Genomic DNA, 18,654 nt, shown 5'->3' on the forward strand with positions numbered 1-18,654 from the left:
TTAAATCAATTCTCCAAATGTTACGACAATGTGGTTTTGCGTTTCTTCTTTTGAAGAGTATATATATATTTTTCAGCCTTTTATATATATTTTTCCAAATCTATTTTTTTGTTACTCAGCTTAAATCAAGAACTTCGCCACCAACCCCCACCCCCACCACCACCACCACCCCAAAAGACCCGTCACCCCCCCCCCCCCCCACCACCAACTTTATTTTTCTTCAAAATATTTTCACTATCATCAGACTGTTTTACCCTATTGTATTACAATGGACTAGTCCCTGTCACTAGCTTTCGTCACCTGCTCATTCAAACGCCCATGTGCACTGCCTTTATCTTTTATGTAACATTGTTTCACTATTTATGCATAATATACTCTTCAAAAGAAGAAACGCAAAACCACATTGTCGTAACATTTGGAGAATTGATTTAATTATTGAATGGTGAGTCCGATAATTACCAAATGTTGCAGGATTGTTCACAATTCACTCTAGTCCATTGTGAGTAAGTGATAGGACACACCACCAAGGTCAAGGTCATCTGGAGTCAATACCGGGTGTGGCCTCCGCGTGTGTTGACAACTGCCTGGCACCGCCTGCCCATTGAAGCAACCAGAGTACGGATGACGTCCCGGGGGATGGTGGCCCACTCGGCCTGCAAGGCTGCTGCCAGCTCGGGCAGGGTCTGGGGCTGTGGTTGTCGCTGTTGGAGGCGTCGGTCCAACTCGTCCCATAGATGCTCAATTGGGTTCAAATCCGGTGATATCGATGGCCAAGGAAGGACATTAATGTTGTTGTTCTGTAGGAAAGCCGTTGTGAGACGTGCTGTGTGAGGCCTGGCGTTGTCATGTTGGAACACTGCGTTGGCGTTGGCCATGACTGGAACGATGTGTGGCCGGAGGATCTGGTCAATGTAGCCCTGTGCATTCAGGTTGCCCTGCACGTGGACCAGGTCAGTTCTGCCAGTGTGTGAGATGGCTGCCCACACCATGACACTACCCCCGCCGAATCTGTCCACTTCCTGCACGCAGTTTGCCGCATAACGTTCACCACGACGCCTATACACGCGACATCTTCCATCATGACGTCGGAGCAGAAATCGGGACTCGTCACTGAACCACACCTGTCTCCATCGCAGTTGAGGCCATTGTCGATGAATCTGGCACCACTGCAGTCGGGAGTCGACGGTGTTGTGGTGTTAAGATGACACCTCGAACTGGACGTCTGGCACGAATTCCTACCTCACGTAGGCGGTTCCGTACGGTCTGGTCGGATATCCTGCGCAAACCTGGTATTGCTGCGGCTGTGGAGGTGGCAGTAGTCAATCGTTCCCGAAGGTGGCGTACCCGGATGTAGCGGTCCTGCCCGGGGGTAGTGACCCGTGGTCGACCGGATCTAGGGAGGTCACGTGTTGATCCATGTTGCTGGTAACGGTCCCACAGTCTGGAGATGGTGCTTGGGGACACATGGAATGCCCTGGCAACGGCCGTTCTGGATTCGCCTGCGTCTAGTCGGCCGATGGCATTGTTTCTCTGCGGTTCACTGAGACGTGGCATGTCCTGGATTGTCAACTGTCGGCCAGATACAGAGGCCAGGCAAGCGAACACCCTGCACTTTTATACTGTCGGTGTTCATGTTGCACGTGCAGACAACGCACGTGCAGTGGTGACATGGTTTGCACGTGGCTGCGTTTTTGCGAATATTCACATTTTGAAACTTTATTTTACAGTAGCTGCGTTTTATCGAATGTAACCGTGGGAATGTGTTTGGGACATGCAATGACCTTATATTCACAAAGCATGAACCGGTAGGAAACATAAAATCGGAGTTATAACCCATTTGTACCCTTTTGCGTTTCTTTTTTTTGAAGAGTATAGAAGTTGGAAATGAATGGGGGTATGGTTGCATTGTCGTGATGGCTAAATAAATATATTAAGTTGTGAAAACAACAACGTCGCTTTGTATTGCTTATTTTTCCGATTTTACGTTTATAACGACGTTAGGGTTCATGATAACATTTTAACATTATAATGGTATATGTTACCATTTTCCAGTGGCTTCAAAAACAATATTACATATTCCAGAATAATATCTGGCGTGTTTCAGTTCCATTTTAAAGTGAAATATACACATGGCGATCAGTAGTGTTGTTTAACTGGCAAGTTTAAAAAAGCGAGTCAAAATTTGGCAGACATATTTCACAGCACGCCAAACTTGAAAGGGCTATAACTTTCTAACCACTAAATATTTTTCCGCCCGGTTTTCATAATTTACATCTTTTGGTGCATATTTTTGTTTAAAATAAAAAAAACTTGACCATATATTTATTTTTTAATATTTCGTTGTTCTACCTACCATTAGCTGTCTTAATTTCTGTTTAAAACAGGTCCTGTTGTTATGAATGTGTAGCATGGCTTGTTTTAAAAACATTTGCCTTGGCTATATACCATGACAATTGAGGATGGACCAATCATCAATTCCGGAACTTTGGTCTGACCAGAGACAAACGGGTTTTAAAAACCTATATTATATTAAATGTAGAGTTTTTTTCCACTTTAAAAAAGGAAAAAAACTAATTTCAAAAATTAAAATATACAAACGTTCATGGGTGCACCTACAATAAAATAATTAGATGGGGTGATGGGGAGGGAAGTGGGGGTAGTAAAGTAGAAAGAAAAAAAACCCTCAAAAGTGTAGGCTAGAACACATCGATTTATTAATAATCGGCTAGTGGATGTCGAACATTTGGCAATTTTGACATATAGTTTTAGTAGCAAGAGATCTTTGATATGCACCATCCCACATACAGGATAGTACATATTAAAGCATTTGATTGTGCACTGGCTAGAACGAGAAATAAACCAAGGCGCCACCGACGAGGATCGATCCCAGACCAACAGCGCATCAGACGAACGCTTGACCACTAGGCTACGATCTGCGCCTCTAAACAAAATATAAGTCATGATTACGACCAAAAACAAAGTTTGTTTTGTTTAACGACACCACTAGAGCACATTGATTTATTAATCATCGGCTATTGAATGTCAAACATATGATAATTATGACGTATAGTCTTAGCGATGAAACCCGCTACGTTTTTTTTTTTTTCCATTAGCAGCAAGAGATCTTTTACATGTATCATCCCACATACAGGATAGCACATACCACGGCCTTTGATATACCAGTCGTGGTCACTGGCTGGAACGAGAAATAACCCAGTGGGCCACCGACGGGGATCGATCCCAGACCGACCGCGCATCGGGCGATTTACCACTGGGCTACATCCCGCCCCACACCGATGATAGGGTCATTGTTATAAATGAAGGTTGTGCCCCCCCATTTTGTAGGGGGAGGGGAGGTTAGTTTTTGCCCGAATTAAACGAAAATGTCTGAATCCGGTTAATATTTATTCATATAATTAGTATTACTACCAAACAGCTATATAGGGTTAAAAACGAATCATTACGCATTTTTACAATGGATTACAACTAATTTTGAGGGCAGAATGATGGAAATACATGGTAAAAAGGTCTCAGGTTAGCACATTTTGCCCGAATATCTCTATAATTTTTGCCCTAATTTAATGTTTTGCTCCAGAACTAAGGGCCTATGGCCTCCTGCCCTCTCCCCCCTCTCCCATGCCCCCACCCCCGTCTCGTACGTTTATGCAGACAGATATGATTGAATCTTAAATGTTGACTTTTAAGTAACCAGTATGTACAGATTGCAGTATGTAAATAGTGTTTGTATTTTAATTTTTGAAAAGGACATGTACTGTTCCTATAGTAATATGACTGACAATGTCATGCAGTGTATCAGTATTGGTCGTAATCATAACTTAATAAATGTGTGCTCTAGTGGTGTCGTTAAACAAAACTAACTTTTTGGTAAACAATTATCTGTAAAAAAAATATCACAGTAATTTTGTCGTCTAAGTTTTTAAAAATATTTTTAGAAAAGTAAAAAAGAAGAAGAAAAAAGATATATCTGTTTTGAAATTTCTGCTTTAGAAATAGCCTATCTCTTTTTTAATTTGAATGTGACCATTGACAAGTTATGTGAAACCCCATCATTTAAAATCTGAATCATTGTTTTTTCCCCCGATGATTGTATATATATTGTTATGAGTAATACCTATTAACAGCGCCCCCTACCGCGAAACACGCAAACTATTCATAATGTCGCTTCTCTTTCATCAAATGACAGATGTATAGTTTACCTGTATCGAAAACCTAAACTTATTTTTATAATCACACACTACTCCGAGTTTAGTAACTAAAACAAATATACACCAGCGATTGGAAATAGCTTATATGTGTCTGTGGCCTACATTCAAGCAGAGAAGATGACCCATTTATTTTGTCACACCTGAACAGTAAAGCGACCTCTCGGTCTTAACAAAGCGTCCTTTCCCTAATTTGAATAAGGTGAGTGTGTGTCGGCCATTTTGAAATCCAGGTGTTGTTACAGGTAGCGTTAATTATTATTATTGTCGTCTTTTTTTTTCAAAAACGGTGACTGTTGGGACTGTTGACACCTGTTTTAACATGACAATCGTTTGAAGACGCGGCGACCAGGTAAACATGATGAAAGACGCTGTCGTGCAGGTAATAACTGTGGTGTTTGTGTGTCTGTGCGCCATTTCCTGGGTCGCGGGGCCCGTCAATAAGGATGCGCCTTTCGCGTGGATGGAGTATGACAAATTCGACATCATCAACGACAGGTTTTCCGCCGTCACCCCGGAGAACTGCCGCGCCAAGCCAGCGGACGAGCTGCGACTCCCCGCGGACACTGTAGCTCAGATCCCTCGCTACAACATGCTGCTGAGGACTGTCATATACTCCAACAGGTCTTCCATGCTTCACATGCACAACATGGCTCTCAACCGTGCCTTCTACTACAGCTTCATCTACCAGAAGCTGAACCACACCTTTGACTTCTTGTACCAGCCGGGTCTGATGTACCTGTACATGTCCGCGGCAGCTGACGTTTCCGCCAGTCCAGGATTCATCAACGGATCGGCACTGTACTTCGACAGACACACCTGCTATCCGAACTGGTTTCGAACCTACGACTTCAACAGGACTATCCCTCTGTTCGGGCCCCGAGCCTGGAGAGCGGACGATTACAACGAGCCAACCAATTTCCTCCGCGAACCGACCAACAACACCATCGAGATTCACGACTACGGTAGTGGCAGGGCGTTCAATTACACGAACCCCGCATACAAGACTAACCCCTGGTACAAGTTCTGGATGCCCGATACCACGGGCGATGCAGACTCCCTGAGGAAGTTTACGTATTCGGTGAAGATAAAGTATTCCAACACGACGGGGATGTTCCGAAGGGAAGAGTACGAGGATTCGTCTTTCTTTGGTCCTCCGCAGCCAGGACAGCAGGATAAGGATATCTACCTTCCCGTGAGATTCACTGAGCCCTACTACGACTGTGGCCGATCCAACAAGTGGATCGTCAGTGCGACAGCTCCAGTTGTTGAATACTTCCCACGATACTCTATCTTCATCCATCTGCGAAGAGCGAGGTAAGCTATATAATACAGTGTTTTATCTAATTTGTATTTGGTGGTGAGCAGGTCAGGTCATAGGTTTTAATGTGCACATTCAGAACAAGCTGTTGTAGTGCTTGCCTGTCATGGGCACAGGTGTCAACTTTCGCCGGCTCCTCCATCCAAGACAGGTTTGAGGTGGAGGGGAGAGGGGGTCGCCCATGCTGGTATGTGTAAGGGAGCACAAGCAGGTCAGTAGCTGGTGAGGGTTTGTTTTGGTGCAATTGAATTTACAAATGTCCCATAGGATTAAAGCCAATTAGAAAATGTGTAATTTCTTGAAGGTAATTTTGACACATAATTTAGAATGGCACAACACTGGGGGGGGGGGGGGGGGGGCAAGACTTCTAAACTTTCCAGCATTTGGTTCATTCAGGCTTTTGTTTAGGGTTAGTGATGGTACATGTATTAGCATACATGCTGTAATGTTCGGAAGTCTTTCCGGGGGTGGGGGGGTAACACTTTTTATGTTTTATATTCTTCCATCATGTCAGGAACATAATGAATACCTACCATTGACAACATACCAACTCCACCATGAAAAAAACAGCACATTTCCAGGAGTTGGGGGATATTATTTTACTCAGCAGAACTACAAGCATGCTGTATTTATAGGCTTGGAGTTTGAGTTATGTGTGTTATTATTTTACACTGACAGATAGTTATATTAACACCAAGTGTTATTCTAGTGCTAACTAAATTTTTGACAAAAGTGGATTTGGCATGTTACATTAGTCAGGTATTCAAATATGTTATGAAACAGTGTGGAGGTTTGATGGGTCATGCAACCAATAATTTTCAGTGGATTCAATGGTGTTTTTTTCCTATTCCAACCAATGTCATGGAGTCTAGTGGCAGTGGGTTTCCTCTCCTAGATCCCCGTCAGTGGGCCCATTGGGCTATTTCTCGCTCCAGCCAGTCTACCACGACTGGTACAGCAAAAGTCGTCGTATGTGCTATCCTTTCTATGGGATGGTGCATATAAAAGAAAAGAGTAGCCCATGAAGACTTAGTGACGACAGCAGTTGAGTGTATCGTTAAATAAATAATTTCCTTCCTTCCTCCTAGATAATATAAACAGTGTCAAAATGATGGTATGTTAGACACCAAAGTAGTCATCTATAGTGATATATGTCAAATGTGATGGTAGGTGCTGTCCAGTATATGTGAAACTGCATATAAAAGGTTTATATTGCTGCCATCTAATAGGGTTACCTTGTCATGGAAACAGGTTTCGTTTCTCATTATTAAAATAAATGTTGAAATTGCTATATTTATAACTGTGATTTAAAGTGTATTGAGGTATTCACAGGGTATTGTGAAACATATCGTGTGCTGATGGTTATTCACTGAGAGTTCAGGACACAATATTTCTCATGAATTGTTCTGTTCACATGTCCATTACTCAAAAAGTTGAAATTAGTTTTCTTTAATGAAACTACTAGAGCCCACTGGTTTATTAATCATCGGCTATTGGATGTCAAACATGTGGTCATTTTAACGTATAGTCGTATAGAAGAAACCTACATTTTTCCATTAGTAGCAAGTAGCAAGTGATCTTTTAAATGCAACATCCCAAAGACAGGATACCACATACCACAGCCTTTGATATGCCAGTCATGGTACACTGACGAAAATGAGAAATAGCCCAATGGGCAAAAAAGTAAATTTAACCAGCTATATAATCATCATATCAAACTTGTTAATATATTTGAGTATATATAAAATGATAGTGTTAAATTGTGCATGTTATGGCACAACAAAAACAAACATGTTAAGTGGCTCAGTCTTATAGGGTAATTTGTATGAAGGTGAGGTGATTAAATTTTTAAAACAATTTCTTCCAAATGACTATGTATCTACAGTTCTAACAAAATTGAAAAACATACTACACACATTATTATATTTCTTTGACAGGATTACTCTTTATGTCTTTTGTTTGTAGCTAAATAATAAAATTAAGACGCCAAATTGAAGTTTATTTGAAAAACATAGTATTTATTTTTGGCAGTTTTAATTTGTTAAAGGGACAGACTCTAGTTTTTAAACACTGAGGCATATTTTTCACAATTAGAGCCATTTATAATTAGTGCTGCAACGATAAACCGGTATACCGGTATACCGCAATAACTGATCAGCTCGATACGAACCGCGGTACAGTTTTGCGTATAGCGATTTTTACAAGCTATTTTTTTACTTGTATCTTATTTGACTTGAAATAGGCAAACAAACAAACAAACAAAACCCCCATCATTTTATTAATTGGTGATGACAGGAAATGTAACAATCACGTCAAGCGTAGTCGGGTTACTTGTTGGTATACGTATGATACGAAATGATAGGTCGATTATACTTGGTTCTAACTTCTAAACAAAACGTGTTAAAAGTCCGGAAAAAAAAAGCCCCAGTTAACGGTAATTACAAATAAATGTTTTGTTACTTACACATTATTAGTCATTGTTCATTTACGTTGGAATACAGCTATGGCTATAATCTTTAAAGAAATAAACCAACAAGTGAGAATCGCACTTCGCTGTTTTTCCCTGAACTCGGAATACTACGGCTGATCGTTCAAAACACCTCGCCCAATAATATCCGGTTCAGTCGATCTGCCGAAACATTGCGACTCAATACGTATATTTCTGTGTCAAGCGAGCAGCAACGGAAAAGCCCGATAGCCTCCATTTTGGGTGATATTGCTTTTGTAAAGGAGGAGATGTTACCCCAGAAGTCAAATATGGAACAGGCTATATTTGAGATTGATGTGTTCAAGGGAGAGGCTCTAATACCAATGTCAGAAGACCCATTGGTATGGTGGAAAGGACACCAGTGGCAGTCTCCTATTATCTCCCAGTTAGCAAGGAAACGGTTGTGTATTCCAGCAACATCGGTACCATCAGAACGTGTATTCAGTATAGCTGAGTACATTGTAACAGCACAGACAGCTGGGGACATTGTAACAGCACTCAATCCCGAAGTAGTAGATATGCTGATTTTCTTGAAAAAACCCATATGGCCTAAAACATTTAGCCTAACAGCTGAAACTAAAGATCATTAAAAAGTTTATGCCTTCTGCTTTCATTAAAAAAAACAACCCATAAATATTACATTTAAATAATATCAACTATATTGCAATACATATTGCAATACGGTTTCTTATATCGCAATATATCGCAATACGGTTTTGACCGTATCGTTGCACCTCTATTTATAATCACTGAAATTAAACATTACTTATATTTTATTGTTTAGATTATCCATTTCCATACGACCAAAGCATTTCTGGTCGTCCTGGTGTTTCTAATACCACAAAATACATTTTTCGTATTTTTAAAATGCCTATGTGTCTGAGAAGTAATGGTTATGTAGTCGCATGTTAGTCTATTTTTAAGGGTATTTCAATGTCACAGACTCTTGTTTCACTCTGTTGTATCCATATTTATTATAGGTTTGTAAAGTAACCAAACTTAATGTCCATTTTTATGGGTGAAACTTGGATCTAGGTGAAAAATATGCCTTAGTGTTTAAAAAACTAGGTTCTGTCTCTTTAAGTCCAAAGTACATTTTAGTTTTGTCCAAGATTTGTTTTATAAGTACTTTAAAGTTTTGGATATCACCTCTGATATTGAGAATTCTAAGCTATACATACACATGGACAGAGGAACCTGTAGTATCTCTTCCACTTCATGTTTTTTACCATCCGGGTAGTGTAGGTTCATTTTGTAGACAGAAATGAAATTCCTATCTGTTTAACTATTAATACTCCTTAATAAAAATCCATGAGTCAAATGTTTGTTTAAGTCTATTTTATTGACATGGGCCCATATTTTCAAAGCCATTTTAGTGCTACGAAATCATAAAACCATCGTATGTTGTGTCGTCACTACAGCACATGCCATAGTGAAATCATAGTTTACGATAGTTTTATGATTTCATAGGCTAAGATTGCTTTGAAAATATGGGTGGGTCATGGTTGTTAAATTTATATGAGTCTATACTAAAACCCGTCTTCCCAATCATTTGCATGTATGAAAAATTATAAAATTCTGCACATTATAGACTAGGCTAGATTTGAGTACTCAGAACATTTTGCAAAATTTATCTTTTTAAAAAAGCAAAACCTATATAGCTATTTTCCCCCCAGAATATCAATTATTACAAAAATTGTTTTCGACAAATTTAAAATAAAATTTTGCAGTTCTTAAAATTCGCAAATGGCAAATGTCGTGAATTTAAGCTAGTCCTGCTAAATAATACTGAAAGTTGTCCTTTTTATTGACTTAATCTAGTTCAATCTGTGTAGACTATTTGCTGACATAATAAAGTTTAATTTGATACTCTATTAGCTTGCTTTGAGATCCTTTGCTAAAACCAGGACAAAATGAATTTGGCTAAGTATTTTCAAATAAAATTTACCTATCTGCTAACAGTATTTTCGGTCCACTTGCATACTGTGCAAGAACACCGAACACTATATTTTTATTGATTTGTGTATGTTTAAAATTAACATACATTTCAAGGGTTGAAATTCTGTCGTCCCGACCAGGTTTTGCTGGTCAACATCCCCACGGGCCAGAAGATCAAGTTATTTTTTTATTTAATTGGCTTTGTTGTTGTCAGTTTGCTAACACCTGTATCCGACAATGTTAACTTTTAATCTAAACACCTTTCACTGATGACTTTGATGTGTCACTCTACCTGTTTGTCTTACTGGGTATCAAAGGAAGCAGACCTATACTAATTACTACTTGATTGACAGTGTCGGAAATCTGATATCTTCATTAATTAAACATCAACAAAATAAAATGATATGTTTTTCTGTGGTTACCACACCTGTGTACATGTAGGTGGTTTGTAGATGGGGTTTTCAATATATTTTGCTTAAAAAGTGTTAATATAGGTCTATACCATGGCTACCATGGCTGACTCTGTATAGTGTCATATTAGCCAATTGCTAAATGGCTACAAAATTTAGACTTTGGCTAATAAAATATTCCTCAAATTAGCCACATTTTAATGAGTTTCAGGGAAATACTCTACATTTCAGAAAATTGGCCACATTTTAATGAGTTTCAGGGAAATACTCTACATTTCCGAAAATTGGCCACATTTTAATGAGTTTCAGGGAAATACTCTACATTTCAGAAAATTAGCCACATTTTAATGAGTTTCAGGGAAATACTCTACATTTCCTCAAATTAGCCACATTTTAATGAGTTTCAGGGAAATACTCTACATTTCCTCAAATTAGCCACATTTTAATGAGTTTCAGGGAAATACTCTACATTTCCTCAAATTAGCCACATTTTAATGAGTTTCAGGGAAATACTCTACATTTCCTCAAATTAGCCACATTTTAATGAGTTTCAGGGAAATACTCTACATTTCCGAAAATTAGCCACATTTTAATGAGTTTCAAGGAAATACTCTACATTTCCGAAAATTAGCCACATTTTAATGAGTTTCAGGGAAATACTCTACATTTCCGAAAATTAGCCACATTTTAATGAGTTTCAGGGAAATACTCTACATTTCCGAAAATTAGCCACATTTTAATGAGTTTCAGGGAAATACTCTACATTTCCGAAAATTAGCCACATTTTAATGAGTTTCAGGGAAATACTCTACATTTCCGAAAATTAGCCACATTTTAATGAGTTTCAGGGAAATACTCTACATTTCAGAAAATTAGCCACATTTTAATGAGTTTCAAGGAAATACTCTACATTTCAGAAAATTAGCCACATTTTAATGAGTTTCAAGGAAATACTCTACATTTCAGAAAATTAGCCACATTTTAATGAGTTTCAGGGAAATACTCTACATTTCAGAAAATTAGCCACATTTTAATGAGTTTCAGGGAAATACTCTACATTTCCGAAAATTAGCCACATTTTAATGAGTTTCAGGGAAATACTCTACATTTCCGAAAATTAGCCACATTTTAATGAGTTTCAGGGAAATACTCTACATTTCCGAAAATTAGCCACATTTTAATGAGTTTCAGGGAAATACTCTACATTTCCGAAAATTAGCCACATTTTAATGAGTTTCAGGGAAATACTCTACATTTCCGAAAATTAGCCACATTTTAATGAGTTTCAGGGAAATACTCTACATTTCAGAAAATTAGCCACATTTTAATGAGTTTCAGGGAAATACTCTACATTTCAGAAAATTAGCCACATTTTAATGAGTTTCAAGGAAATACTCTACATTTCAGAAAATTAGCCACATTTTAATGAGTTTCAAGGAAATACTCTACATTTCAGAAAATTAGCCACATTTTAATGAGTTTCAAGGAAAACTCTACATTTCAGAAAATTAGCCACATTTTAATGAGTTTCAAGGAAATACTCTACATTTCAGAAAATTAGCCACATTTTAATGAGTTTCAAGGAAATACTCTACATTTCAGAAAATTAGCCACATTTTAATGAGTTTCAGGGAAATACTCTACATTTCAGAAAATTAGCCACATTTTAATGAGTTTCAGGGAAATACTCTACATTTCCGAAAATTTGCCACATTTTAATGAGTTTCAGGGAAATACTCTACATTTCCGAAAATTAGCCACATTTTAATGAGTTTCAGGGAAATACTCTACATTTCCGAAAATTAGCCACATTTTAATGAGTTTCAGGGAAATACTCTACATTTCCGAAAATTAGCCACATTTTAATGAGTTTCAGGGAAATACTCTACATTTCCGAAAATTAGCCACATTTTAATGAGTTTCAGGGAAATACTCTACATTTCCGAAAATTAGCCACATTTTAATGAGTTTCAGGGAAATACTCTACATTTCCGAAAATTAGCCACATTTAATGAGTTTCAGGGAAATACTCTACATTTCCGAAAATTAGCCACATTTTAATGAGTTTCAGGGAAATACTCTACATTTCCGAAAATTAGCCACATTTTAATGAGTTTCAGGGAAATACTCTACATTTCCGAAAATTAGCCACATTTTAATGAGTTTCAGGGAAATACTCTACATTTCAGAAAATTAGCCACATTTTAATGAGTTTCAGGGAAATACTCTACATTTCAGAAAATTAGCCACATTTTAATGAGTTTCAGGGAAATACTCAACATTTCAGAAAATTGGCTAAGCCAAACCAGGGCTTCTAGAATTTTTATAAAATCCACTAGCCATGGGATCAGTGATTTTAACAATTTACTAGCCACAATTAAAAATTCACTAGCCCTACTTTACTTTAAGTTAATACAATTTTACTAAATTATAGTAATAATCAGATATGTCACCTAAAGAGGGAGATAGAGCTTAAAAATACTAACATCGGGAGTTTGGGGTGGGGACAGGATATTCATGTTTACAAAATAGACTTAACTGCAACATTTGACAAAAAAAATTCACTAGCCGTTGGGCATGGCAATGGTAGTTATTTACTAGCCCAACACTGAACATCACTAGCCATGGGAGTGGGGCTACCATAATCTAGAAGCCCTGTCTGGCATGGCAGTAGTAGTTATTTACTAGCCCAACACTGAATATCACTAGCCATGGGAGAGGGGCTACCATAATCTAGAAGTCCTGTCTGGCATGGCAGTAGTGGTTATTTACTAGCCCAACACTGAATATCACTAGCCATGGGAGTGGGGCTACCATAATCTAGAAGCCCTGGCCAAACTTTGTTCCAGTCTGAGAACTGGACCCGTGCTTATAAAACGTTTAGTCCAGACTCAATCTCTAATGACCTAACACACATACCATTTATATGGCGTTGCCATGACATTCACATCTCAGACTCTATTAGAAAGAAAGACATGTTTTATTTAATGACACACTTAACACATTTTATTTAAGGTTATATGGCGTCAGACATATGGTTACGGACCACACAGATATTGAGAGAGGAAACTCGCTGTCGCCACTTCATGGGACACTCTTTCCAATCTTTTATATATGCACCATCCCACAGACACACACAGTAGTGCATACCAGTTGTGGTGCACTGGCTGGAATGAGAAATAGTCTAATGGGCCCACCGACGGGAATCGATCCCACACCTATCACGCATCGAGTGAATGCTTTACCAATGGGCTACATCTCGCTCCCAGACTCTATTAGAATCTCGAGTCTACGCTCTAAAAGCACCAGGCTAGGTATACCAGTAAAAATACCATTTGCTAAGTACAACTAGATATGAATAGAAACGGATGTTGACAAATAAATTAGATAAATTCTTCCAGAATTAGGAAAGTAGAATGCATGTTTGATAAGATTTAACTTAAATTTGTTATGCTTGACTACAGTATACTCAAAATTATCAGCAATGGTTTTTGTATTCATGGAAATGCAAGTTTCTCTTATGCTTGACTGCAGCATACTCAAAATTATCAGCAATGGTTTTTGTATTCATGGAAATGCAAGTTTCTCTTATGCTTGACTACAGCATACTCAAAATTATCAGCAATGGTTTTTGTATTCATGGAAATGCAAGTTCCTCTTATGCTTGACTACAGTATACTCAAAGTCTACGCTCTAGAAGCACCATGGTTTTTGTATTCATGTATTGCAAGTTTCTCTAGAAGCACCATGCAGGTGACTACAGCATACTCAAAATTATCAGCCAATGGTTTTACCAGTATTCGAGTCATGGAAATGCAAGTTTCTCTTATGCTTGACTACAGCAGTACTCAAACGCTCTATCACCAAGGCCAGGTTTATACCAGTATGCAAGCTGAAATGCATTTGTTTCAACTTATGCTTGACAGATGCAGTATAAACTAGAAAATTTGTCCAGCAATAGGTTTTTAGAATGCATGTTTGAATGAGACTTAACTTAAATTTGTTATGCTTGACTACAGCATACTCAAAATTATCAGCAATAGTTTTTGTATTCATGGAAATGCAAGTTTCTCTTTTTATATTAAGGCTGGTCAAAAATGTGTATTTACAACACCAGGTGCTATTTAACCACTCTCCCTATAATATAAAAATTTTGTAATGTTAAAACCATTCCTCCATATACATATAAAATCTAGTAAAATTTTCCTCTTTTTAAAATGTTTATTATTTTCTATTTTCCCCTTCACTATCATTGTGACTTCACTATTATTAGGTTACTATCATGAAAAATCTTGATTCAAATATGACAAGACTCATTTGTCAATAGAACTATTTAATAACTGGCCAATATTCACGAAAGGAGACTAGTGACCAATGTCATTTATTTTACGTGCATGTAATACTTATAACCAGCAGAAATCCCCATTTAAGTGGTGCTATAACTCTTGACTCCCCATCTCTCACCAGAGAAAGGGCGGGACGTAACCCAGTGGTAAAGAGTTCACTTAATATGCAGTAAGTCTAGAATCAATCCCCGTCAGTGGACCCATTGGGCTATTTCACGTTTCAGCCAGTGCTCCACAACTGGTGTAACAAAGGCCATGGTATATACTATCCTGTCTGTGTGATGGTGCATATAAAAGATCCCTTGCTGCTAATTGAAAAGAGTAGCCCATGAAGTGGCCACAGCAGGTTTCCTCTCTCACTGTCCGATGCCAATAAAATGTGTTGAGTGTATCGTTAAATAAAAACATTTCCTTTTTTTATATTTTACATGCATGTAAGACTTATATCCAGCAGAACTCCCCATTAAAGCTGTATCCTAACCGGTCGTGAGCAACACAAATGACGCAAGCAATATTTTAGAAACCATTGATTTCAATGATTTCTGATAATTGTCGCATCGCACGCATGCGGTTAGGATGCAGCAGTTGAAAGCAGTGATTTCTAAAATAATCACTTAGGATACAGCTTTAAGGAGCACTATAACTCTCAATTGACTCCCCATCTCTCCCCAGAGACTTTGTTCAAGGAGAGTAAGTTTTAGCTTTAGCAGTGAATTTTTTTTAAAAGTACTACAAATACTAAATTAAATACTGGTGCTCAATGTGGTAATATTTTAAATGGTTCGCCATAATCTAAGATACGGAAACAATAAATCACTCGCCTCATGTTTTTTTCATGGCAAAGTGTGAAACATACAAAAATAGAACATAATGTATAATGTGTGTATAATATGCATGCCTACACACCTGTATTTATCATAAGGTATTAATTATGCATGGCTGCTTAGGAAAGTTAGGTGTCTTTGATCCATAATAGACAGGGCTACACCAATATTCTTCAATAATAAAATGTATTTAATATGTAATTTTAGTTGCTAGGGCTCTGTTAGAAACAGGGTCGGGATGTAGCCCAGTGGTCAAGTGTTCGCCTTATGCATGGTTAGTCTAGGATAGATTCCGGTCAGTGGGCCCATTGGGCTATTACTCATTCCAGTCAGTGCACTACAACTGGTATATCAAAGGCCATGGTATGTGCTATCCTGTCTGTGGGATACATGTGCATATATAAAATATCCCTTGCTACTAATGAAAAAATGTAGGTTTCCTCTGTAAGACTATATGTCAAAATTACCAAATGTTTGACATCCAGTAGCTGTTGATTAATAAATCAATGTGCACTAGTGGTGTCGTTAAGCAAAACAAACATTTTAAACTTTCTATTAAAAGCCTGTTACAATAACAGAAAACTCTAGTCAGTGTCTTTAAATGCATGTTGTTAATGAATCCTTTGTATTGTTCTAAAAGGTGAGTATCTAGTCGTTCATTATGCTGTACATTAACAGTGTGCGTTTAGCCACATCTTGACCTTGTATGATCAAAATGTAATTTCCATTGTTACAATATTATTCATTTGTTCTCTGGTGTTTTGTTTTGTAACACTTTCAGACATCTTTAGCTTTTGAACTGCGCACCGCAGCCAATGCGGAGGTGTGTATTATGTGTCACAGGTCATGATCGTACATTTAAATGACATTTTCGGGGTTGACAGAGTACCTTTTTCTTGACTTGGTAATTACCATGGGCCAAAACTTCTGAAAGCTTTGTATGTAAGCCATGTCTACAGTTACATGTGCGTGAATATAATGTTTCACTAGACACATTCTTCAACAACAACACCTCCGCTTGTATCTTTTGTACATGTATGTGTACTCAAGTTAATATATATATATATATACACAACAGCAAAAGTTAAGCACCATTAATTGTTTTTTAAATATTTGATCTATTTGCATTTCAAATGGAGTCAAATTACTGTTTATTGTTCGAATATCATATATTAGAAACTTTAATGTAAATCTGTTAGAAAGCCACAGAAAGAAATCTTTTAAACATTTTTTGTTTTTGTTTTGTTATTAGGCAAAACAAAATAAATACCTGTTCTCTGGTCAGCACATGCATCGGTTCTGACTCTCACGATCAAATTTTTTACAAATTATTTCCTGCAGTATGACGTCAGTTTTTGCCAAGCTTTTCTTGCTATGACTTAAAACTGCATTTGGAGCCAAAATGACATCACACATGAACTAGGATGTGCATTCTGATTTCAGTTTAAATATGCCCCTTATTTCAGTATCAAATATACCCACCTTTTCTGTGCAATCCATGCTTAAAAATACTCTGGACCTTTGGTTTGACCAGAGACCGACTTTTCTTTTTTGGGGCCTTATATAAAAGGTTTTCAAAGGATAGTAAATTATTGAATTATATATGTTTTATCTTTAAATCCATAGAATGAGAACTACTAGGTGGAATGACACACACGTTGCTACAAATATCAGTCAGGATACACACACTGTTCTGGTAAAAGTGTAATCAGTACTCCATGTATCCACCACATGTATGAATGAATTGCATGCATTTTTAAACTCGGTTAAAGGAAGGAACAATTAAGGTATTTGGCCTGGTATGCATATTCAACGATATATAATGCACATTATTGCTTAATATCAACAAGTATAATTGTATGGTTAATTAATAAAACGGTTAAATGTGACGGCTATTATATATAACGGGTGCAGCCATTTTGTACCATTCCAGTGAATACACCCTCTGGCGAGCTGGTGGTTACGTAATACCTAATGTGTCACATCAGGAATTAGTCTTCGAACTGAAGAAACAAAACATACCTGATTTTTGTAGATGCATCGCAATGTTCTGTAATTATATCCATCCTAGTAAGCCAGTACCAATTATATATTATTTTTCAATACAAAATAAACCACCATTGTCAAAGTGTTGAAATAACTGTATTATGTTTCGTACATAAATTAACCCACGTACTAAAACAATAATCGGAGTGTTTTCTTGGTTAATTGGTCTTTTCTTTCCGTGGCCTTTCTGTGGTTCCTGATTGGCAGGTATATATTCAGATGGTCCCCAGACACTGTGTCTAGACACACTAAAAAGACGTGCCTCTTTTATGAAGATCACAGGGTATTGTGTGATAACAGCACGGATACACCTCAAATCGTAATGTACATTACCAATCGCCCTGCTTTATTACTGTAAGTAATTCTGTAAAACCCTTGACTAAGAAGACTTTCCCATCTAAAATCACAAAACTGACCAATTACATCGTCCCAAAGAAAAGAAAAGTATCACTTGGGTATCGTGAGTGGTAGTTTTTGCTCGAACGTGCCCTACCAATAGGCCTAATATAGTATGAATTTTTTCTTTGGATTTTTTTTAAAAAGAAAAATACTGTAACTCCATTTCGTTCTATTGATGTAACCTGAAATGTATTTAGTTAAATAGTTTATTATACTATCAAGTCATTTATGTTGTTTTACAAGTCAGGTTGATGAAAGTGAAGCGCCTTGTAGTAAATTAGAGCATTTGTTTACACTATGCATAGAGAAGATGGACGGAGTTGACGTCACTTCGCCCCAAGCTATACCACCGGACGTCACAAAAACAAAATGGCTGCCCCCAGTTAGCAGGAATAATCATGGGGTTTTTTATTAACTCTAAAATTATGCGTTTTTCATTTGTTAAAGTGTCAGTATGTGTTGGTGGTCTGGGCATGCATCTTTCCAACACATACGGCTCTTGTTTGAGTTGACTCTACCGTTAATGAATTTACTAGAACCTGATTCATAATGAGGGATTCTCTGTCTTTCCTCTCTAAGTGCTTGTTCCAAGGTTCGTGCTTATAAAACATGTTAAGAGTCTAGACTCAATCTTTAATGATGTCACACGCATGCTATTT

General features: G+C 37.7%; 1 protein-coding gene across 1 annotated transcript in view; it reads left to right on the forward strand.

Annotated features, from left to right (window-relative positions):
• Positions 1-4,190: 4,190 nt before the first annotated feature.
• The window catches only part of LOC121370849, a 30,661-nt gene continuing 16,197 nt past the window's right edge, over positions 4,191-18,654 (forward strand). The window contains exon 1 of the mRNA XM_041496353.1: positions 4,191-5,540. Coding sequence (XP_041352287.1) covers positions 4,582-5,540 — 959 coding nt within the window. The 5' untranslated portion in view covers positions 4,191-4,581. The remainder of the gene's footprint in view (positions 5,541-18,654) is intronic.

The sequence above is a fragment of the Gigantopelta aegis genome, chromosome 4 (assembly GCF_016097555.1).
Source record: "Gigantopelta aegis isolate Gae_Host chromosome 4, Gae_host_genome, whole genome shotgun sequence".
Lineage (NCBI taxonomy): Eukaryota > Metazoa > Mollusca > Gastropoda > Neomphalida > Peltospiridae > Gigantopelta > Gigantopelta aegis.